The sequence below is a fragment of the Mustelus asterias genome, chromosome 10, assembly GCF_964213995.1.
Source record: "Mustelus asterias chromosome 10, sMusAst1.hap1.1, whole genome shotgun sequence".
Lineage (NCBI taxonomy): Eukaryota > Metazoa > Chordata > Chondrichthyes > Carcharhiniformes > Triakidae > Mustelus > Mustelus asterias.
Window position 1 is genome coordinate 56,513,749 of NC_135810.1, and position 25,566 is coordinate 56,539,314.

General features: G+C 45.4%; 1 protein-coding gene across 2 annotated transcripts in view; it reads right to left on the reverse strand.

The window, feature by feature from the left end:
* Window positions 1-13,965: 13,965 nt before the first annotated feature.
* The window catches only part of cfap300 (cilia and flagella associated protein 300), a 34,186-nt gene continuing 22,585 nt past the window's right edge, over window positions 13,966-25,566 (reverse strand). The window contains exons 6-7 of one of the 2 annotated variants that reach the window (XM_078222780.1): window positions 15,529-15,595; window positions 13,966-14,514 (exon numbers count right to left, since the gene is read on the reverse strand). In XM_078222780.1, coding sequence (XP_078078906.1) covers window positions 14,383-14,514; window positions 15,529-15,595 — 199 coding nt within the window. In that variant the 3' untranslated portion in view covers window positions 13,966-14,382. The remainder of the gene's footprint in view (window positions 14,515-15,528; window positions 15,596-25,566) is intronic. The other variant, XM_078222779.1, reaches the window with a different exon arrangement.

The window sequence follows — 25,566 nt, forward strand, 5'->3', positions numbered from 1 at the left end:
TTGTTGTAGTCTGTATGTAGCACATTCCCAACCATCAGTGACTTTTGAATCCTTGAATGAACCACATGTTCACAAGACAGGCTAATTAGAGATGATGAAAGCCGTTCCGTTAAATTTATCCATTCAGCAGGATCCTAACATTTCCCCCATTCTAGCTTCAAATTGTTCTTAAATTAATTCCAGATTTTTATCTTCCCTACTTTGCCTGGAGGTTTATTCCCCACACTGATCACTCCCTGTGTGAAAAATTCCCTCGTAGCAAAGTTATAATTGTCTATTGCTATTGTGAAATTGTGTGCTCTTGTTTTGCTTCCATGGTATAAGTTAAAGTAATATTCCAAATTAACTTTCTCCATAGCTTTAAAAATCTTACATACCTCTAAGATCCTGTCTACATTAAAGGGGATGAAGGGGAAATGGTCGAGAGCTTCAAGTTTTTAGGTGTCCAGATCACCAACAACCTGTCCTGGTCCCTCCATGCCAACGCTATAGTTAAGAAATCTCACCAACGCCTCTACTTTCTCAGGAGGAAAATCAACATGTCCACTATGACTCTCAGCAATTTTTACTGATGCACCAGAGAAAGCATCCTTTCCGAATGTATAAAACTTGGTATGGCTCCTGCTCTGACCAAGACCACAAGAAACTGCAAAGGGTTGTGAACGAAGCCCAGTCCATCACGCAAACCAGCCTCCCATCCATTGACTCCATCTACACTTCTCACTGCCACGGAAAAGCAGCCTATAGTCAAGGACCCTATGCACTCCAGACATATTCTCTTCCACCTTCTTCCATCAGGAAAAATATACAAAAGTCTGAGATCATGCACCAACCGACTCAAGAACAGCTTCTTCCCTGCTGCCATCAGGCTTTTGAATGGACCTACCTTATATTAAGTTGATATTTCTCTACATCCTAGTTATGACTGTAACACTATATTCTGCACCCTCTCCTTTCCTTCTCCCCTATGTACTTGATGAACGGTATGCTTTGTCTGTATAGTGTGCAAGAAACAATACTTTTCACTGTATACTAATACATGTGACAATAATAAATCAAATCAAATCAAACGTCTCAGTCCTCTCATTTCCAGCTGAAAAGTTCAAAGGTTCCTCAGAATTCGGGCAAAGGACAAAGTGATCCCCCAGGGCTTAAATACCTTTGTTATTTCTTGGCAACCAAACATGGACTCAAACTTCAAGGTGCAGTCTGACTAATGTTTTGTTTTGATCATTACTACCTCATGATTTATATTCTATTGTTTTGTCGACTCAGTTCAAATCCTAATGATTTTATTAATTGCTGCTGGTTGAAAATAAGTAGTCAACATTATGTTTGCTCAGACTCCTAGGTTTTTCAAACTTAAACTTTAGTTATGTCAGCACCATTCATACAGTATGGATGGAACTATTTTCCAATGCTTTAGGCAGAATGTTACAAGATTTTTTCTAAGTGTCCAGTTAGTGTGAAAACGGGAGAGTTGCTGCTTCGTTTCTCGGGAGAGTTTTCACTCCCAATTTTATGCACTCAGTCTTTTAAAAAATGGTCTAGACCATTTCTAGCCACTTGAGGCAGAGGGCGGAGCCTAATTCCCAGACAGCCAGCAGCTCAGATCGGAGCCATAAACTGTGCATGCGCAGGAAAAGCGGGAAAAAAAAACTCTCTTGACAGAACCCCTGGGCCAGATACAGCCTTCCCCTCCTCCCCACAGACACTAGCAACCCCCCCCAACATTACTGACCTCCTTACCCCCCCCACCCCACCTGCCCCAGACCCCCTCGCACATGGCCCCCTCATCACCCCCCCCGGGCCTGATGGTTAACTGACATGACCCTCTCTCTCCCCTGCCCCAGCTCATCACAGAGACACAAATTCCCCCATCCCCCCTCCATCAGCGCACCTGCAAGTGCCGACTTGGCTTCCCCTCCATTGTAACAAGGCAAACTGCATTAAACTCGCTGGAATGCTCTAACAGGCGAGTGACTTGCCCAAACTGCCTGCAGCTGATCTGCCCTAACAAGGGAGAGCTCCATAAAAACCCCAAGGATGGACAGACAGGCAGGCAGTGCAGGAAAATGGCCTCCAGGAAGACAACTGCCTGGTTTCAGATGCTGACCTGGCCAGGTTGCTGGAGGCAGTGGAGGCAAGGTGGGACACCCTCTCCCCCCCAGCAAGACACTATCCCAGAGGAAGGGATGGAAACGCAGCCTGGGAGGCAGTGGCAGCTTGTGTTACTGCCAGGGCACTGGTCAGGAGAACCGGGAAGTCGTGTCGCCAGAAACTGAATGACCTCATCCGGGCAGCAAGGGTAAGTGTTTAACCTCATCTAGCATCTTCCCCCTAAATGACCCCCCAAAAGCACCTCAATTCTCCCACCCAAGAGTATCACCAACCCTGGCCTCTGAGGGCCATCCCCTGAAACCCTGCAGGACTCGTGCTATCAGATTTTACATGGCTCCTCTGTCCCCACATGAGAAGAATGCCCATAATCATCGGGAGAGGGTGAAGACAGGGGGTGGTGTGCCTGAGATCCGAGTCCTCACCCCCTTTGAGGAGTGGGCACTGGAGCTTGCGGGAGAGGGGGCACGTGGACCATTAGCAACAGTATGGTCAGGCTGGAACATAGAAGTGAGCATCTGCCAATCCTCCACTTGTTGGAGAAATCTCAAGTAAGTTGCATGCAGCCCAGATTCCTCTCCCTCCCTTGCACTTATTCTTGTGTCCTTGATGCACATCAATTTAGACACGAGGCTCGAAGCTCAGTAAATGAAGGCTTTTATTTACTATTAATGAAGCTATCAGAACTTATGTACACTATCCCAGACTGAAGGGGTCCCAGCCAGAGCAGGGACTCTTATACCTCTCCCAGGAGGCGGAGCCCGACTGGGATGTGCCACAACACTATCATACAAAGGTGTAACAACCCCACCCTAACCCAACAGCAACAATAGCACAATCCAACAGTAACATATGTACATCCTTATAGTTCTGGCCAGCCCCTGGCTCGGCACTATCCAGTGGGAACCAACGATGGTTCACCACATTCACCCCTCCTTTGAAAACAAAGGCCGGCGGGGTACAAAAACCAGAATAAAATGTCAGCAGTCTATAAGTTCAGACGGTCAGGGGGACCGCACCGTCGTTGTGACCTCCTCAATACCGGCGGTGACACCGGAGTAGGCACTTGCAGTGGCGTTCTCCCCAAAACGGCGTCCAGCTGTTCTTCCACGGACTCACAGGCCGGTTGACCCTGAGGTGACGGTAGTCCAGGGATCCTGACACGCCCTGCGGTGGCGACCATCGTCCGGGCTCAGGCAAGCTGTACATGGGAGTAAAATGGTTAAGCAATGGTCCCGATGCTGCCCGCGCCGTGTCCGGGGAAGAAATGAGAGATAATGGGTTTGTTACTGGGGGTATGGGAGCGACAGGGGTTGCTACGTCCCCTGCTGGCGAATAGAGTGGAGCGCATCAGGGAGCACCTCTTGCCAACGGGAGACTGGAAGACCTTTGGACTTCAACGCCAGTAAGATAGCCTTCCAGACTGTAGCATTCTCTCGTTCCACCTGTCCATTACCCCTAGGGTTGTAACTCGTGGTCCTACTAGAGGCAATCCCGTATGAGAGCAGGAATTGCCTCAAGTCATCGCTCATGAACGACGAGCCCCTGTCGCTATGGATGTAGCTCGGGTACCCGAACAGGGTAAAAAGATCACGGAATGCCTTGATCACCGTGACAGCGGATGTATCCGAGCAGGGAACAACAAAAGGGAACCGGGAGTACTCATCGATGATGTTTAGAAAGTACACGTTCCGATCTGTTGAGGGAAGGGGGCCCTTAAAATCAACACTCAGTCTCTCGAAGGGACGAGTGGCCTTGGCCAAATGTGCCCGGTCAGGTCGGTAAAAGTGCGGTTTGCATTCCGCGCAAATCCGACAGCTCCTTGTTACCGACCTGACGTCCTCCACCGAGTAAGGCAGGTTGCGGGCTTTTACAAAGTGGTAGAGCCGAGTGACCCCAGGATGGCACAGATCATTATGGAGGGCGTTCAAAAGATCCTCCTGAATACTAGCGCATGTTCCACGCGAGAGGGCATCCGAGGGCTCATTGAGTTTCCCTGGACGATACATGATATCGTAGTTATAGGTGGAGAGTTCAATTCTCCACCGCAAGATCTTGTCATTCTTGATCTTGCCCCTCTGCGTGTTGTTAAACATGAACGCCACGCACCGCTGGTCCGTGATCAGGGTGAACCGTTTTCCCGCCAAGTAATGGCGCCAGTGTCTGACGGCCTCCACAATGGCCTGGGCCTCCTTTTCCACTGCTGAATGCCGAATTTCGGGGCCTTGGAGGGTGCGGGAAAAAAATGCGACGGGCCTGCCCGCTTGGTTAAGTGTGGCGGCCAGGGCGAAATCAGATGCATCGCTCTCCACCTGAAAGGGGAGGGACTCGTCTACCGCGTGCATCGTAGCTTTCGCGATGTCGTCTTTCAATTTCTTGAAGTCCAATTGGGCCTCTGGCGTTAGGGGAAAAGTCGTGGGCTTAATAAGCGGACGGGCTTTGTCCGCGTAGTTGGGAACCCACTGCGCATAATAAGAGAAGAAGCCTAGGCATCTTCTCAGTGCTTTTGCACTAGCAGGCAAGGGAAGTTCAGCACGGGGGCGCATACGGTCTGGATCAGGGCCAATGACCCCGTTTTCCACCACGTATCCTAGGATGGCTAAACGGCGCGTACGAAACACACACTTCTCCCTGTTGTAGGTCAAGTTCAGGCGAGATGCAGTGCGTAAGAAGTTCAGGAGGTTTGTGTCGTGGTCCTGCTGATCATGGCCGCAGATGGTGACATTATCCAGGTGCGGGAAGGTAGCCCGCAGCCCGTTCTGGTCCACCATTCGGTCCATAGCACGCTGGAAGACCGAGACCCCATTGGTGACACCAAAGGGAACCCTGAAAAAATGATACAAGCGACCATCCGCCTCAAAAGTCGTGTATTGTCGGTCCTCTGGGCGAATGGGGAGTTGGTGGTAGGTGGATTTGTGGTCTATGGTGGAGAACACCCGGTACTGCGCAATCCGATTGACCATATCAGATATGCGCGGGAGAGGATACGCATCCAGCTGCGTATATCGGTTAATGGTCTGACTGTAGTCAATGACCATCCGGGGTTTGTTCCCGCTCTTGACCACCACAACCTGTGCTCTCCACGGACTAACACTGGGTTGTACGATCCCTTCTTTGAGGAGCCGCTGAACCTCAGATCTAATGAAGATCCGATCCTCAGTGCTGTAATGCCTACTTTTAGTCGCGATGGGCTTGCAGCCTGGTACCAGATTCTGAAACAAGGAGGGAGTGGTGATTTTTAGCGTCGAGAGGTTGCAGGCGGGGCGCGTTGGGCAATTTGGAGGCTGCTGCTGCTTTCCCACTGCCAGTGAAGGGAGTGGCCCACCGTACTGTAGGATTACACTCCTCAAGTGGACCATGAAGTTTAGTCCGAGAAGTATTGGCGCGCAAAGATACGGCAACGCAAGGAGCTTGAAGCGCTCGTAAACTGTGCCTTGTACTTTCAAGGTTACCACGCAACTCCCTAGCACGGCAACAGACCGGGACCTTGATGCCATAGAGATTGTCTGTTTGGCAGGTTGAATCTGGAGTCCACACCTCTTCATAGTGTCAGGGTGGATAAAGCTCTCAGTGCTCCCGCTGTCAAACAGACAATAAAGCACATGATTGTTTACCTGGATATTCATCATTGAACGATCGAGTCTATGAGGCTTGGCCTGGTCCAGGACGATCGACGCCACTGTTGGTTCATGAACGCCACTGCAGGCAGCTGAAATCGATGCGGAGGACCCCTGCTGGTCGTTCGTGGTCAGTGTCGACCAACATGGCTGCCCCCATGAATCGCACGTGGGTGAGGGCGCCAAACTCCGCGACCCCTGGTGGTCATACTCCTCCGACTCCGTCGACCGTAATGGCGTCGTCCTGGCCTCGCACGTGGACGAACCCCGCGACGACTTCGACGATGATGATGATCCCAGCTCCGAAGAATCGCAGGCCGCACTGCCATTCCTGGGTTTCGATCGGCACACTTTTGCATAATGTCCTTTTTTACCGCATGCGGTGCACAATACCGCTTTGGCGGGACACTTTTGCCGGGTATGTTTTGCTCCTCCACAGAAGTAGCACCGCGGGCCGCACGGGGCTGCGGCCGTCGTCTGGCCCGAATGGGAGCACGTCATTACACAGCATTTCGAACCCGAGGGACGAGGAGGGATTTGCGATTGCTCCTGCCACGTTGTCTCCACGTGGTCCTCTGGATATAAGACTAAGCTCTTTGAAGCCAACTCGAGCATCTCTGCTAACTCGATGGCCTGGGTAAGATTAAGGTTACCCTTTTCCAACAGTTTAAGTTGAATGTACGACGATCCGACCCCCGCCACAAACGCATCTCGGGCGAGGTCGTACATGCTCTGCTCAGCCGACACAGCTTTGCAGTCACAGCCCCTGGCTGGCTGTAAGAGCTCATTGGCATAGTCCTCCATCGTTTCGCCCGACTGCCGTCGTCGAGTGGCTAGGAGGTAACGAGCGTGTATCTCGTTAGGTGGTTTTGTATAGCGCTTCTTTAGAAGCTCGAGGGTTAGCACTGGTGCCTCACAGCGCCAGGGACCCGGGTTCGATTCCTGGCTTGGGCCACTGTCTGTGTGGAGTTTGCACATTCTCCCCATATCTGCATGGGTTTGCTCCGGGTGCACCAGTGTCCTCCTACAGTCCAAAGATGTGCGGGTTAGGTGGATTGGCTATGCTAAATTGCCCCTTAGTGACAGGGTGATTAGCTAGGGTAAATGCATGGGGTTATGGGGATAGGGCCTGGGTGGGATTGTGATCGATGTAGACTCGATGGGCCGAATGGCCCCCTTCTGCACTGTATGAATTCTATGATTCTATGATTCTATGATACTAAGTCCTGAGGCTGCAGCACTGCCACTTCAGACTTTCCAGTCCATCCCTCACCAGCAGCAATGCTTGCTGCTGCCTGCATGAGGACCCAGAGTCAGCGCTAAAACCCGAGGTCAGCGCTCTGACCTGGGTCTGTGCTGAGAGACCGAGGTTGGATCCCGTGAGCAACAACAGCCCCCCACTCCCCTACATACTCGCAGCTCCTCCGACCCAAAACGCAAATGGCTGCTATGAAACAACCCCCTGTGAGCAGCATGGAGCAGTTTGAACACTCACTCTCTCTGCTCAAGTGCCTCAATGTGACTTTTATACCTGAGGTATTTTCCTGACCGATCCAGCTGCAGCGAGCGAGGTGGTTAAGGCCGGTACTTTAGATGGGTCAGTTTTTGTCCAATGTGTGCAGGAGGGTTTCCTGACACAGTATGTAGATAGGCCAACAAGAGGCGAGGCCACATTGGATTTGGTACTGGGTAATGAACCAGGCCAGGTGTTAGATTTGGAGGCAGGTGAACACTTTGGCGATAGTGACCACAATTCGGTTACGTTTACTTTAGCGATGGAAAGGGATAGGTAGATACCGCAGGGCAAGAGTTATAGCTGGGGGAAAGGAAATTATGATGCGATTAGGCGAGATTTAGGATGCATAGGATGTGGAAGGAAACTGCAGGGGATGGGCACAATTGAAATGTGGAACTTGTTCAAGGAACAGCTACTGCGTGTCCTTAATAAGTATGTACCTGTCAGGCAGGGAGGAAGTGGTCGAGCGAGGGAACCGTGGTTTACTAAAGAAGTTGAATCTCTTGTGAAGAGGAAGAAGGGGACTTATGTAAAGATGAGACGTGAAGGCTCAGTTAGGGCGCTTGACAGTTACAAGTTAGCCAGGAAGGACCTAAAGAGCGAGCTAAGAAGAGCCAGGAGGGGACATGTGAAGTCTTTGGCAGGTAGGATCAAGGAAAACCCTAAAGCTTTCTATTGGTATGTCAGGAATAAAAGGATGATTCGGGTAAGATTAGGGCCAGTCAAGGACAGTAGTGGGAAGTTGTGCGTGGAGTCCGAAGAGATAGGAGAGGCGCTAAATGAATATTTTTCATCAGTATTCACACAGGAAAAAGACAATGTTGTCGAGGAGAATACTGAGATACAGGCTATTAGACTAGACGGGATTGAGGTTCATAAGGAGGAGGTGTTAGCAATTCTGGAAAGTGTGAAAATAGATAAGTCCCCTGGGCCGGATGGGATTTATCCTAGGATTCTCTGGGAGGCTAGGGAGGAGATTGCAGAGCCTTTGGCTTTGATCTTTATGTCGTCATTGTCTACAGGAATAGTGCCAGAAGATTGGAGGATAGCAAATGTTATCCCCTTGTTCAAGAAGGGGAGTAGAGATAACCCTGGTAATTATAGACCGGTGAGCCTTACTTCAGTTGTGAAAAAAGTTTTGGAAAGGATTATGAGAGATAGGATTTAAAAGCATCTAGAAAGGAATAATTTGATTAGGGATAGTCAACATGGTTTTGTGAAGGGTAGGTCGTGCCTCACAAACCTTATTGAGTTCTTTGAGATGGTGACCAAAGAGGTGGATAAGGGTAAAGCAGTTGATGTGGTGTATATGGATTTCAGTAAAGCGTTTGATAAGGTTCCCCACGGTAAGCTATTGCAGAAGATACGGAGGCATGGGATTGAGGGTGATTTAGCGGTTTGGATCAGAAATTGGCTAGCTGTAAGAAGACAGAGGGTGGTGGTTGATGGGAAATGTTCATCCTGGAGTTCAGTTACTAGTGGTGTTCTGCAAGGATCTGTTTTGGGGCCACTGCTGTTTGTCATTTTTATAAGTGACCTGGATGAGGGCGTAGAAGGATGGGTTAGTAAATTTGCGGATGACACTAAAGTCGGAGGAGTTGTGGACAGTGCGGAAGGATGTTGCAGGTTACAGAGGGACATAGATAAGCTGCAGAGCTGGGCTGAGAGGTGGCAAATGGAGTTTAATGCGGAAAAATGTGAGGTGATCCACTTTGGAAGGAGTAACAGGAATACAGAGTACTGGGCTAATGGTAAGATACTTGGTAGTGTGGATGAGCAGAGAGATCTTGGTGTACATGTGCATAGATCCCTGAAAGTTGGCACCCAGGTTGATAGGGTTGTTAAGAAGGCGTACGGTGTGTTATCTTTTATTGGTAGAGGCATTGAGTTTCGGAGCCATGAAATCATGTCACAGCTGTACAAAACTCTGGTGCGGCCGCACTTGGAGTATTGCGTACAGTTCTGGTTGCCACATTATAGGAAGGATGTGGAAGCATTGGAAAGGGTGCAGAGGAGATTTACCAGGATGTTGCCTGGTATGGTGGGAAGGTCTTATGAGGAAAGGCTGAGGGACTTGAGGCTGTTTTCGTTAGAGAGAAGGTTAAGACGTGACTTAATAGAGGCATATAAGATGATCAGAGGATTAGATAGGGTGGACGGTGAGAGCCTTTTTCCTCGGATGGTGATGGCTAGCACGAGGGGACATAGCTTTAAATTGAGGGGGGATAGATATAGGACAGATGTCAGAGGTAGGTCCTTTACTCAGAGAGTAGTAAGGGCGTGGAATGCCCTGCCTGCAACAGTAGTGGACTTGCCAACATTAAGGGCATTTAAATGGTCATTGGATAAACATATGGATGATATTGGAATAGTGTAGGTTAGATGGGCTTTAGATTGGTTTCACAGGTCGGCGCAACATCGAGGGCTGAAGGGCCTGTACTGCGCTGTAATGTTCTATGTTCTATGGTGAGCTGGGACGATTGGGAGTGAAGCTCACTAATTACATTGTGATGAATGCAAAAAAATGCAAATTGACGTTTTGCTCGTTTTGGGCAGGGTCCCGATGGTGCCGATTTTTTTATCAGTAAAATGGGAACGGGTGCAATGAGCAATATGTCAGCATTTTCTATGTCAGCATTAAATTTAATCTCTTGTTCAGCATACTTGTATATCTTGCAATGGACGTGGTGCTGCCAGAGAAGCCTGGCGCAGAATGGCACTGCCAAAACAAGGTAGGCAAATGAACCTCAAAATGAGGAGTGAAGTACAGGTTGCCAGATGCACGTCGCTTATGTACCATTATGGGACAGGTTGGTGTGATTGCTCGCTGAGGTGGCCTCAAGATCCAGTGTGAGGGAATGAATCTTTCAAGCACAGCTTAAAATAAGATGAAAATCTTTGGACTTGATGTCTCCGATGTGCAGCAGCAGGAAATCAGCTGTAAACCTGGAGTGGAAAATCCTGGCAAATGAGCAGGGTTAAGGGGAAAGGCAGGAGAAGGGCACTAAGGCATAATGCTCATTGAAAGAGCATGCGTAGACATGATGGGCCGAATGGCCTCATTCTGTGTCATAAAAATTCTGTGATCCATCCAGATAGTATAAACAACAATACTGACCACTTTTCATTGGCTTTCTATGTCTATGTGACTTATCAGTTATATTCATTACTAAGGGCACATTGGTATAACTCTTCCAATGAGTACTCATCGTTATGGTCTTCAGATTGTTTCTCATCCACTCTCAAGATTTATTTACCCCGAATTCCTACGGATTGAAGTCTTTCATGTGAAACAAATTCTTTTGGAAGCTGATGCACAGCTCAGCAAAGAACTTCCCATAATTAACGTGGGTTGTAACCTCAAAGATGCCAAGGAAGTTGGTGAAGCAGGATCTTCCAATTCCTAATCCACAATGACTACTGTTAACTAGGTTATTGTTGGACTGATGGCCCTCAAGTTTATTCTGGATATTCAATTCCATTATTTTACATGGAATAAGATAGTCCAGTAGGTTTTGTATGAAGGCTCAACTATCTTGGATTTGACCAATCTCTGCTGTAATTTGACCAGATGCCTTGTGAGGCCGAGGGCTGAGTTACTGAGCAACTTCAGTGCTGCCATTTCAGATTATCCTTAACCTAAATACCTTGAGTAAGAAACTGCCATCATCTTTGATAGGATGTGAAATCAAGGTGGTAAGGTCTAGACAATGATTTCAGACTAAGAAAGCTATAAGACTATGATTGGGACATTTGTATCTCCAATAAAGAACCAGACTTTGAAAGTTCTGCAAACAAACCTTCAACTTCTACAACCCATGATGTGGAGACGTCGGCGTTGGATTAGGGTAGGCACAGTAAGAAGTCTCACAACACCAGGTTAAAGTCCAACAGGTTTATTTGGTAGCATGAGCTTTCGGAGCACTGCTCCTTCATCAGGTGAGTGATGAGTGAGTGAGCGGGTGAGTCAGCTGGTTCTACAACCCATGCAGACATAGCAAATAGCCTTAAAGCTGAGGAGAAGAGATACCAATTATTGACAATGGTCAATGTGATCCAAGACTTGTATGCTTTGGGCGTGGGATGTGGGGTGGTGTTGCCAGATTTTGGGGTATAAAGACAATAGTCTAAGGACAGTCTGAGGACTGCAGTGAGTTGGGTGCCTTGATCCATCACACAGCAAGAAGAACCTACTCGTCATTCTGAACTGATCATTGGCTGATGTTAGTATGTAGAGTCATAGAGATCTACTGCACAGAAAAGGCCCTTCAGCCCATCACGTCTGTGCCGGTCAAAGACAAACCACCTAACTATTCTCATTCCATTTTCCAGCACTTGGCCCATAATTTAAGGGATGCGGACCTCACTCGCTAGGCCAGAATTTATTGCCCTTCCCTACTAGCCAAGGTGGCGGTGAGCTGCCTTCTTGAACCACTGCGGTGCCTGAGCTGTCGGTATGCCCTCAGTGCTGGAAAGGAGGGGGTTCCAGGATTCTGACCCAGTGACAGTAAATAAACGGTGATATATTTCCAAGTCAGGATGGTGAGTGACTTGGAGGGGAACATCCAGATGGTGGTGTTCCCAGGTAGCTACTGCTCTTTTCCTCCTAGACGGTAGTGGTTGTGGTTTGGAGCCTTGGTGAGTTCCTGCAGTGCATCTTGCAGATGGTACACATTGCTGTTATGGTGCATCAGTGGTGGAGGGAGTGAACATATGAGGAAGGGGTACCTATTAAATGGGCTGCTTTGTCCTAGATACTGTCAAACCACTTGAGTGTTGTTGGAGCTACACTCATCCAGGCAAGTGAGAATATTCCATTACACTCCTGAATTGTGCCTTGTAGATGGTGGACAGGCTATGGAAGAGTCAAGAGACAAATTACTCACCACTGGACTCCTAATCTCTGACCTGCTCTTAAGGTCACAATATTTATATGGCTAGTCCAGTTCAGTTTGTGGTCTGAAAGACCAAGACAAAAGCATTTGTTGCTTTTCACCCAGAGACCTAGTGTTGTTGCCTACCACTCACAAGAGACCAAGAGAGGGGAGGACAATAGTGAGGCACAGAACTGAGGATTGGCAAGGTGATGGAGCAAGCAAAAATATATCATTTTAAAGCCTTCTTTGTCAATAGAGCATGTTCAATTCACAACGGGTGTATACGCCATAAGAACATACCGGTAATGTACCTGACAGAGTTGGGAATGCCTGCTTGGTTTAAGCCTGAAACAATGCAGTTGTGCAAAAAGTGGTAAGAGCATTAATAGAAGGATTTTGTGAAAGGACTGGTGGGAAACTGAAAGAATTAGAATTGAAACCATTGTGCCAAATTGAGCTTGGGAATGGTTTTAAAGTTTATTTATTAGTCACAAGTAAGGCTTACATTAACACTGCAATGAAATTACCGTGAAATTCCCCTGTTGTTGGTCCAATGATACATCTGGAGAAAATGGTATTATGTTTACTTAGTAACATGACTGGGGAGTGTAGGGAAGGCCAGGGGGCAGCGGAAAGGGAGTGATCACAGTCTCAGGGCAGAGGCTGAGGTAGGAGAGGGAGGTCCGGAGGCCACCCGAGGCAAGGGGTGGTGTTTGGCTTCAGAAGGGCTTCTGACGGAGGTGCCTCCCCCACCCGAGATTCATGTCTGTTAATTTTTGGGCTTCCGCACGGCAAGGTCAATCCGCCCGCCAGATTGAAAATTGAAGCTGGGCAGGAAATGACCCTTCAGTGACCAATATTGCACCTCAATTGGGACAGGGATGACTTCTGTCTGAGGCCTTGCTCGCCCCAGTGTAAAATCGCTGTGTGGCAAGAACAAAGAACAAAGAACATTATAGCACAGGAACAGGCCCTTCAGCCCTCCAAGCCTGCACGACCATGCTGCCCGACTGAACTAAAACCCTCTACTCTTCCGGGAACCGTATCCCTCTATTCCCATCCTATTCATGTATTTGGCAAGACACCCCTTAAAAGTCACTATTGTATCTGCTTCCACTACCTGTCCCGGCAGCGAGTTCCAAGCACCCACCATCCTCTGTGTAAAAAAACTTGCCTCGTACATCTCCTGGATACTTTAAGAGTCTCTTTGATTGACAGTTTTTGTTTCAAAAGAGGATTTGTGAATGGGTGCATTTTTTGGAGCAGTTTCGCACATGTTATTAGTACTATATGGTTAATTGGTTCTGTATTTCATGTACACTGGATTGATGGACATCAATTGGGATGGAGAGTATGAAGGGATACAAGTTGGAATAGGGGCTATGGGATTGGATGGAGGTAGTGGTGAGGGCTAGAGGGCCTAACAGCCTTTAATGCCACTGGGATGATGTCCCCGAGAACTGAGACGGGCCTTCTAATCATCCTCCCTCAGCCCTCGGCCACCCCTGTGGCTGCCTCTCCTGTTGCAGCAAATATTGTGACATTCAGGCCTTTCTATTGAGACGACTCCAGCACGTCAGGAAGTTCCCCAACTCAAGCTATTCGCCTCAGTAGTGAAAATTTGGCCCAAAATATTTGTTCAATGTCTCTGCCATTCCTTCATTCCCAATCATAATTTATCTTGTTTCTACTTCTAAGGGACCTTATTGTGGTTCAGAGATGCACCATGCACTCGACTGCTTAGTGATAATGGTTATGAAATCAACAGTTTTTCATGACGGTACCTGTTGTAAGTGTGGATGGAATCAGAATCCAAAAATACTATTGCACAGCTGGTCAAGATAGAAAACAGATGCTTTGTTGAAAGTTTTTAAATGCATAAAACTGAGTTACATCTATATAATTCAACACATTCAACAAACAGCTAAGTTACACCATATCTATAATTACTAATATTCAGAAATTCCAAATGTTGTACTTTACAAATTATCTCACAGCAAAACCTATGTGATGTTTTTTTTCCTATTTAGCCAAATGAATAACTTAAACAGCTGTAAATGGCAGATTCTCCGAAACTGCTGACATTTCATTTCCTTTCACGACAAATTCTAATTAAATACAAAGAAAAAAGTCTCAAATATTGAAACAGATAATCCCTTGTTTGCTTCTTACACAGAATGTTTTCACCACAGACAATCTTCAGCTAAATAATCCACTAGTAATAATGTTCCAGCAAAGACACTGATTGTAAGTATTAATTGCAGAATAATCCTCCTCCAAAACAATGGTATAGCACATGCACGTGACGTTTTAAAGGATCCACAATCAGGTAGGCAAAAGTCTGTTCATGCTTCTTAGTGGAAGGGTAGCATGGGCCATAATCATCCTAGTTAAAAATAACAGCAGTGAACAATTAGTATCCCAGCTTCTCACATTTTCACCAAGAAAAGTTACAAAGCAATGTAATTTTGGAAGGCAATATTAATCCTGAAATATTTAAGGCAAATAATGATGCTAATACCCAAATAAATGGCAGTCATTACCATCTTCAAAATTGTTCTGAATTAGGATTTTATTCGATAACAATAAATTCCCCAATGCCCAAGTGCAGCAAGGCGCTGCCTTCTATAGCACAGTTATACAGAGCAATCTATGCTGAGTAGCTAATCTCAGCTAAGGTAGAAGTGGATACCTTTATTATTAGCACAAGTGGGCCAGAGAATGCAGAAACAGAACTTAGCCTGGATTCTTGCTAAAAAGAACTGTCCTATATCGAGAGAATGAGTAATTTGGCTCTAAAATCTCTGAAGTTCAAAAGAATTAGAGGTGAAACAAACAAGATTATGAAGGGAAGTGACAGGAATCAACCCCCATGGTTGGGGAATCTAGAACACAGGGGCATAGTCTTAGGGGCTGTGGATACTCTGAGGCCAAGATAAACATATTTTTGGTCTCTCAGGGAATCAAGAGATATGGGAAGTGGGTGAAAACTGGAGTCAAGGCCAAAGAACAGCCATGATTATATTAAAAGTCACAGCAGGCTCAATGGGCTGTATGGTCTACTGCTGCTCCTAGTTCTTATGTTCTTTTGAAATGTTACATCACAAATTATTTCCAATGGTTTGATCAGGTAGAATACGAGAAATCACTTATTGGTAATAACAGTGGACAAATAGCTCACACAGCCACATTACATTCTTCTGTCTGCTACTTTAACTCAGATGTTGATGCTCTTATTTTAAATGGTTAATGCTTCCATTTCGATGTCTATGTAGATATTAATTGCTCATTGATAAAACAAATTGGCTAATTTAATATCTAGGCTTCATCTTTAAGTCAGCACTTCAACCATCAACATCATTTCAAGGAAATTCAGATACAATTCTTGTTTGCTACTTACACTGGCTGTAACCTTGAATACTGTAGAGATGACACGTATATCTTTTGTTTCAGCATCTTTCTGCACACTACAAGAAAGTAATTCCAGTTCAGTATTTCACAGTACAGGAATCTGCTCTAGTCCTATGAGGGATTTGTTCCTGAGAGGCTGGTGTGAGAGACTTTTTAAATTAATAGCTTATTACTTGTCAACAAAATCTTTTCATTTATCTAGGCAATTCTACTAATTAATCTTGCAATTTATCAATTGCTGCTGTTCCCTGTGGCTTTTGAAGCTGCTTGGTTAGCTCCGATGGACAATCAGCTGGCTGAGACACATGCTCACTGAAAGAAATTTTAAAATACTAATCTCTCACCTGACCATGGCTGGAACTCTTCAATTTCACAGTTCAAAACTTCCCAGCTTGTCAGTTTCACTGAAGAAGCTCTTGCTGTTGTGCACTCGCTCGAGTGGCCCTGGCGAGTTTCTAACAGGTCAGGAAACAGCATTCTCCTATACCTTGCAGCTCCACCCATTCTTCTCTCTCCAGACACCTCACATCCCCATCATACCCATCTTATTGTCCTTTCACACTTATGTTTCACAGCCAATCTACACAAATTGTGTCCTTCCCTCCCCACCAAGCAAGCCACTGAGAGTTCTCATATCTCTGCTTTCTCTCTTTGTAGGAGAGAGCACACAACTTGGTGTGAGGCAGAGACCTGGGGGCAAGGCGGGGTAGGGTGTTGGGGGTTTCCCTCCAATGACTTGCACCTTGCCAGCCACTGGCAATGTGTGCTCAGCTGCTCCATGAAAGAAAGGAAAATTTGCATTTATTTGGCACTTTTCACAACCCCCCAATGTCTCAGAATGCTTTACAGCAAATGAAATACTTTTTGAAGCGTAGACACTGTTATAATGTAGGAAACATGGCGGCCAATATGCACTTGGCAAACTCTCACATACATGAATGGGATAATAACCAGATAATCTTTATTTTTATGATATTCATTGAGGGATAAACATTGACCAGGACATCAGTGATTACCCTGCTGTTCTTCTTCAAAATAAGTGCCATTTACATCCATCTGACAGCAGCTCTGACAATGCAGTACTCCCTTGGTACGGCACTGAAGTGTCAGCTTTGATTTTTGTGCTAAGCCCTGGATTGGGACCTGAACCTTGAAAGCTGAAAGTGCTACCAGCTGAACCACAGCTGACACTAACCCTGGAAGAAGGTCTGGTTGCAAATCCCAGCAGTAACTTGCCATGAAAGCCTGATTCTTCTGAGACACTTGTACTCAGAAATGTTGAAAGAACTGATCAACCCATAGATGCTGTATTGGCGGTCTCACTTGCTTCCACCGGGATCTCCTGTGGAGAGGCATGCAGGTGAGGCTGCTGCTGCTGATGGTTTTGCTTCTTCTCTTGCCTCTCACCAGAAGTGGAAGGTGCAGTTGCAATGTCTGCTCCATGTCCATCCCTTGAATGCCGATAGCAGGAAGTACTGTGGAAGTGCTAGGCAGGTAAGTAGTTTTGAACATTAACCTCCCACTGACCATGGCTGGAGCTCTTCCATTTCAATGATCAAAGCCTTCCCAGCTTGTCAGTTTTACTGAAGAAAGCTTTTCGTGCTGCGCACTCACCTCAGTGACTCTGGTGAGCTCCTGACAGGTCAGGAAACAGGCTCCCTGACTGGGATATCCAGAATTGAGGGTTAAAACCAGATTTAAATGACTTCTTAACTCCCGTAATTATTTACCCAACAGATCCAAAGGAGGTAGTTCCTCCAACCTCCCTATTGACCATAACTCCACCACTGAACATCAAGTCATCATATTCAGGACTGTCACTAATCTCATCTCCTAGAGATCTATCCTCCACAGTCTCCAACCTTGTAATCCACCAATCCTGTAGTTCCTCCTTCCCCAAATCCATAAACAGGACTGTCCTGGTTGACCCATTCTTTCAGCCTGTCCTCAAAAATTCTCACATTGATTACCAACTGCACAATGATGGAGTGGACAAATATCTGCTGCTGTGGAGGTGCTCAGATTGTCGATGGTGTACAGTGAATGACACCCTGCACAAGTGGGAAGCCAGCCAGCGTTGGAAATCTGAACATTCATTCATTCTGACTAGTTTAATGACAAGTGAAGTTAGCATAATTGCTGGCCTAGGTAAACAGGCTCCAGTGTTTATGAGCTGTTGACTGGGAAATTCTTGATATGCCTTCAGTAGGGTCCCAAAGGATCTAGAGGCAAAAAAGTTGAAAGCAGCAGTGGCCTTTCACAGACACTAGTAATGCATAGCTGCCAACTCCAGCAGAAAGCAGGTCTTTTTCTAGGAGACTGCAGATGTCTGCCACCAACAGATGTGACAACCTGAGCTTCCTGAGACGCTGCTCTTCAGAAGTGTCAAGAAAACACAGCCTTTGGTTGTTGGTTCTTTCATTAGTAATACCTGCTGCAAGGGCCACCCTTCTGTTGCTCTCCTCTCAGCTGCTCCCCTCTCACCTGCTCATCTTGGGGTCTCTGGCCAGAAGACTATTTTTACTGTGAATAGAGCCAGGCCTTTTAACCTAATCTGGCATTAGCCTGCCTTGGGCTCTGGCGGCAGGCACGACTGCACATCCCTCAGATGAAAATCCTGCCAACCAGCACAGCCGGGCTGGAGGCAGGATCGTGACGTCAGGAAAATTTCCATCTGATAATCCCCATCTCCATGATCCATGGAGTTAAGTGGTCTCACGGATTGGCGGAATGGGCTCAAATAATTTAGTGGTTTACTCTTGTTTCTGTGTTCCAAAATATAGACCATTGGAGAATAGCCAATGTGACTTCCATTTCCAAAGAGGCAGTAAGGAACCTTCAAATTATAAACTTATAAGCCTTATTTGCATTATGAGATAATATAAGGAGAAATATTGGGTGGTAAAGGAATGAGTGTCTGTGGATCAAGCTGAAAGATTTAATTTCTTATGTAGCATATTTTCCATATTGGTTACCAGATGTCGGCAATGGGCACTTCCAGGCAGATGTGACATGGTGAACACAGGTAAAGCCTTCTTTACTCGTAATAGAAATAAGTTCCTCCCCACTAATCTGTGCATCTGCCATCTAGTGGGCTTCTCGGCCTTTTGGCTAGGATCAAGTGTATGGACGGCAGCCCATGGTCGGCCGCACTTGGTTGAGGTCATTAGGTTACGCTGAGGCTTCATATGTTTCATATGAAGCAATTTTTTAAAGCGGCATCTCGGCCTTTTGGCTAAGATGCAAATGAGCTCAAGTCTTGGAGGAGGAACCTCCCCCTTCTCCAATCAGCTTGGCTCATGTAGATCAGGCCCAGGACAGGGTGGTTTGGTCGCTCGCCCTGTCTTGTCAGCCTGGATCTGAAATATCTCAACTTGTTGAGACTCTGAATTGGATTTGATTTGATTGAATTGGAAAAGTATTTAAAAAAATCTAGTGGTACACTAAAGCTGCAAAATTTCATTGCCCTCACAAGAAGGGTTGTATTTTGTCGGTGTTGTTTGATTGTGCTAATGTCAATAGGTTACATAAAAAAATAAATTTGGCAATACGAAATTAGAATAATGGCCCAATATTAATAAGCTAATCAAAACAGATTGTCCCAATACATTGCCAAGTGATGTTGGAATGACACATAACTTGCATTTATATAGTGCCTCTCATAACCACTGGACATCTCAAAGCGCTTTACAGCTAAAGGAATACTTCTGAAGCACAGTCACTATTGCAATGTAGAAAGCGCAGCACCAATTTGCACAGTGGAAGTGGAAATGAAAATGAAGTGGAAATGGTCGAGAGCTTCAAGGTTTTAGGTGTCCAGATCGCCAACAACATATCCTGGTCCTTCCACACCGACACTTTAGTTAAGAAAGCTTACCAACGTCTTTTCTTTCTCAAAAGGCTAAGGAAATTCAGTATGTCTGCAATGACTCTCACCAATTTTTACAGATGCACCATAGAAAGCATCCTTTTCGGATGTATCACAGCTTGGTATGGCTCCTGCTCCGACCAAGACTGCAACTACAAAGGGTTGTGAATGTAGCTCAGTCCATCAGGCAAACCAGCCTCCCATCCATTGACTCCGTCTACACGTCAACTGCCTCAGAAAAGCAGCCATCATAATCAAGGACCCCATACACCCTGGATGTACTCTCTTCCACCTTCTTCCGTCACGAAAAAGATACAAAAGTCTGAGATCACATACCAACCGATTCATGAACAGCTTCTACCCTAATGCTATCAGACTTTTGAATGGACCTACCTTAAATTAAGTTGATGTTTCTCTGCACCCTAGCCATGACTGTAACACCACATTTTGCACCCTCTCCTTTCCTTTATCCATATGTACTCAATGAAAGGTATGCTTCGTCTGTACAGCGTGCAAGAACCAAAACTTTTCACTGTTTACCAATACATGTGACAATAAATCAAATAAAAAATCAAAACACAGCAAAGTCCCACTTCAACAAGATGATAGTCAGATAATTAAGTTTTGTGTTGGGATAAATTTTGGGCAGGACATTGGGGATAGCTCCCTGCTCTTCTTTAAAATAAGAATGGATCTTTTACATACACCCAGCAGACAGAAGACATCTCGGTTTAACATCTGACCCAAAAAATAGCACCCCCCAACAATTTAGCAATCCCTCAGTGCTGCACTGGACTGTCAGCTTAACCTTGGTGTTCACGTCCTGGTGTGGAACTCGAATATACAATCTTGTGACTCAGAGGGAGAATATAGAGAAAATCCTGTTTCACCTCAGATGAGGTAAAATAAAACACTGCACATTTGCCTAATATTAATGATTTTTAGAGATTATGATATCAACATAATACACATTATGCCTTCTGATAAGAACTTCCTGGGTGCTAGCTCACAATGTTTTCATAACAATTTGGAATAGGTTTTTCATAAATCAACTGAGAATGGATAGAAAATCCAGCCCTTAAAATATTTTATGGCACTCGCTATAGCTTGAAATGACATGGTAAAGCCTCAGCTCCTCGGGATAATATTGTTATGAGGTTCTTGACATTACTTTCTCAGACTTTAAAGTTCCTCTTGCCAGCTTAAAAATTCAAAATTCATTAAATAATCACAAATGTAATTTCACGTCCCCATTCTGCCACAGGAGCCATCAGGAGCATGAGGAGTGTGTAAGCATCTGGTCACTGTATCTATAGCATCTGAAAAAGAGCTATACAGCCTAATGCTATTTTCAACTTGTAGATTCAAATTCATATCAAAGTATTTTTAATGCAATGAGGATTTCAACCTGTAGCATCCTTTCAATGAGTTCTAGAACCCCACTACCCTCTAGGTTAAAAGACTTCCCTTCAACATTCACCTAATCCTTTTGGCAATTACTTTAAATTAATAATCTCTGATATTGATCTCACTGCAGAGGGAAGTAGATCTTACCACTTTAGCTAGGCCTATCATAGTTTTATACACCTCAATTAAATCTCCCCTTAGCCTCCTCTGTTTCAAAGAAAACAACCCCACCCTATAAAATCTTTCCTCGTTGCTAAAGTTTTCTAATCTTGGTAACGTCCTTGTGAATTTCCTCTGTAACCTCTCTGAAATGACAACATGCTTCCTGTATTGATTGACCAGAACTGCATGTAGTACTCTAGTTGTGCTCTAACTAGTGTTTTGTACAATCCAGCATAACCTCCCTGCTCTTATATTCCATGCTACAGCCAAAACCCATCAGAACCCTGAATTATTCTTTTAGGCAGATACTGATGTAACAATAAAAAAGCAAGATACAATTAGCTTTGTCCCTAACTAGACTTCAAAAGGTACCAAACACTGTATGAGGATAAAAAAATCTAAAGCTAATGGTAGGATCTCTGTACATATACACAAAAATGTCCAGCTGAGTAATATTTTGGATGGTACTGTGATTAGTTCTGATATTAGTTATGATAGTCATTGTGATTAGTTATGATAATCACACAAGGTTTCTGAGCTTCATTGTATAATAATCTATATGTGGAGATGCCGGCGTTGGACTGGGGTAAACACAGTAAGAAGTTTAACAACACCAGGTTAAAGTCCAACAGGTTTATTTGGTAGCAAAAGCCACACAAAAGCTTTTGCTACCAAATAAACCTGTTGGACTTTAACCTGGTGTTGTTAAACTTCTTACTGTAATAATCTATACTCATCTTATTTTCTTATGTTTCATATTGTGGGTTGAACAGATTCCAACTTCTATCCACCCAAATAAAATGACAAGGCCTACTATTCTTAAAGCACTTCATTCAAACTCAACTGCTGGTTTAGGCCAAAGTACAATGCTGGGGAGCTAGTGCTGAAATACAATGTTTGGATCTCAGAGTACTGGGAAGGGATTGGAAGGTGCTGGGGGTCAGGATCTGGAAGCATTCAGCTGGATGGCATTGCAAGACTAAGAGGTGGCTCACAGAATTTGTCCACATTTTTGTAGAACTGATAGTGAAATGTCAGGTCTGGGAGAATGAGGCTGGGGAGAAATTTTGGGGGAAAGAGCGCTAGCATATGGAGGGAGTAGCATGGTGTTACAGGCTATTAAATCACGAGTGGATTGGTGGGAAAGTAAGGAATGGGTGCTTGGTGTGACAAGGGCGAGAGGCAGCAGAAAGTGTGGATTGGTGAGAATGTGACAAGGAACTAGGGAAAGGGCAAGAGTATCTAGCACATCGAATACCAGTAGGAGAAATGGCAAAAAGACATGGCTGCTCAATAGGGCACAGAGTGGCAAGAGGTGGTAGGATGTAGTGGGGATGAGGCAAAGTCATGGGCACCCGAGATGTAGTGCTGAAAAGCAATAGGATGGAGTGAAATCAGAGAGCAGGTGCAGACAGATTTAAGACAGTGCCAGTGTTGGCGTCCCCCTCTCTGCCCAGAATGAAAAATCAATAAGACACTATGGAAAGCCCGCTTTTATTTAAGCCAAATGCGCTCCTATGCAAATAACACATGTCCTTATAGTGGAAAAGCACAATAATAAATCTACATTAACTCCATTCGACCAAAAGCCATGTGACTCCACAAAGTGCATCATCTGTCTTAGATGTGAAGTGGGGAAACCGAAGCAAAATCTGATAACATTCCAGAAATAATATAAAGGAAATTGAATAAGAGAATGTTTCAGGATGTTAAAAACTACAACATTAGATATTAAACTTGCCAGTTTCAAATCAAAATACGTATCATTTAAAAGGATGAAAGTTAATCTCAAATAAAGTTTCACAGGCAATGATCAGAATTCTCTGACCTTGCCCGCAGCTAGGATTCTCTGGTCCCGCTGCAGCGAATGGGGATTTGGCTGAGCGCCAGGTTCTCTGTTCTCACTGGCTGCGGTGGCAGGGCCATATTCCAGCCATATTTTAAAAAATCTGCCCTGATATTAGCCATTTGACATTATGCACAAATGCTTAATGCTTTTGCCTGAAGTTCTTCTCTGGGTCACTTTAGTTGAAGCAGTATGTTATGTATTTTAAACACGTTGATGTCTATGTCAAAATAGTAGAAAGAAAATTTCAAACTTTGCACTCCAATATTTACACCTTAGACTCATCATATGAATTCACACATGAAATGAAATGCTAACGTCATTGTTTGGGGACTAAAACCAAGGATTTTTTAAAAAGTGTAAGTCACTGAATTATGTCCTATTCTATCTGCTTGTAGAGCAGTATTATAACTGACTAACATGCACTGAAGTGTACTAAAACTCTGTTCCCACCTAAAGTGTCAGGCAGAAACTAACTTGATTTATCTTGGAGGAGTCTCTGTTTTGAAAAATTCACTCAATGTGGAATGTAAGCTTGACTTCCATTTGGATGGGAAGTACTTAGAAGCAAGCTTTAGATCCAGGTAAGTTGGCTGCTGTTGCTAGTGGATGCATGAGAGGAGGTGGGGTGAGGGTGTGGGGATTTGGGGGGGGCGGGGGGTGGGGGTGAGTGAGGGCGTGGAGTGGGGGTGGGGTCGGCTGCAGTTGTATGTGGAAAGTGGTGGTGTCGATCCCTGACCCTGAGGTAGGTATGTCTAACCTTCAACCCTAGGCAGAGGTGGAGGTAGCTTGGTGGACCAGGGGTTGCTCTCTGAAGCTGCCCTTGGCTCTCCTATGCTGCCAGGTTTTCTGCTGCTTGGGAAATATGGTGGCCAGGTTAAACTTGCAAAACTCAGAAGGTGCTATTCTATTTAAAACATTTAAATGGCCAACTTGCCTCCTGGGCGTGGTTAGTTGGCCACCCCTTGTCCCATCTCCGTTAAACCTGAAACAGGGCTGATTGGAAATGGTTTGGGATTTTTAATGTCTTAACGTCTCACCTGACCTAGGAGTTAGGATTTAGCCCAGAATCTCAGGCAAATTAACAACAACTTGTACTTATATATCATTTTTAATGGGTAACAACTCTAGGAATTTCACAAGAGAAGACTGGTCTCTGAACAAATATTGGGAAAAGAGTCAGGGAATGCAATTGTAGGTATATTCAGAAAAGTAATTTTTCAAAAAGGAAGATTTCAAAAATGGTGGGAAATCTGCTCTCACCATCCCCAGAGTCAGTGCCGAATGTGCAGCTGCCAACTCTCAAACTCCATTGCCAGATGTGGTACTGCAGCACTCAGCCTGGAACCAAGTCCCGGGACCTTCGAAAAGGTAACTCCCGGAGGCGGGAAGGCGTGATTGTGACATTGGGGGGGAGGGGGTCTGGGGGAGGGGCAAATTCCAGAGCTCCAAGGCTCATGGGGGAGGGCGACCCAACTCTGAGGGGACTTTCAGACTGAAGCATCCCCCCCTAACCCCCATTCCCGCCCAGGATAGGAAAAAAGTGTAATGCCACTTTCCCACCCTACCCACACCCACCAGCCTAGAAATTGAGGTTATTGAGTGGCAGTGGCAAAGTGGTAATGTTGCTGGATGAATAATCCAGAGACCAAGCTATTGCTCAGGGGATATCAGTTCTAATCAAAGGCAGCTGTTCAGTTAAATTCAGTTAATAAATCTGAAATAAAAAAGGTGTCTCAGCAACAGTGACCATGAAACCATTGTTATAAAAACCCAACGGACCCTTTTGTCCTTTAGGAAATGCAGTCTGCCATCCTTACCAGGTCTGGCCTACATGTGGCTTCAAACTCACAGCAATGTGGTTGACTCTTAAATGCTCTCTGAAATGGCCTAGGCAGCCCATCGGTTGTATCAAATTGCTAGAAAGCCTACAGTTTTGTGTGGCACTACCATGAGCTAATTTGGATAGATTTAGATGAAATCTAGCAACTGATAACTGGGCATCCTTGAGGTGCTGTGGGCCATCAGCAGCAGCAGAGTTATAAACAACCACAATTTGTAACCTCGTGGCCCAGCATGTCCCCCACTCAACCACTACCATCAAACTGGGGATCAAATTTGGTTCAATAAAGAGGGCAGAAGGCATGCCAGGAGCAGCACCAGGCATATCTAAAAATGATGTGTCAGCCTGGTGAAGATACAACACAGGACTATCTGTGTGTCAAACAGCAGAAACAGCATGTGATAGACAGAACTAAGCGATCCCATAGCCAATGGGTCAGATCTAAGCCCTGTTGTCCTGCCACATCCAATTGTGAATGGTGGTAGACAATCAAATAATTCACTGTAGAAGGAGGCTCCATAAGTATCCACATTCCTCAATGATGGGAAAACTTAGCACATCAGTGCAAAAGACAAGGCTGAAGTATTTGCAACAATCTTCAACCAGAAGTGCCAAGTGAATGATCCAATTTGACCTCCTTTGGAGGTCCCCAGCTTCACAGATGCAATCTTCAGCCAATTTGATTCAGTCCACATAAATGGCTGCAAACATTGGATACTGCAAAGGCTCTGGGTCCTGACAACATTCCAGCAATAGCACTGAAGACCTGTGCACCAGAACCAGCTGCACTTCGCCATGCTTTCCAATACAGCCATAAAACTGGCATCTACTCAGCAATGTGGAAAACTGCTCAGGTATATCCTGTCCACAAAAGGCAGGACAAAACCTACATGGCCAATAC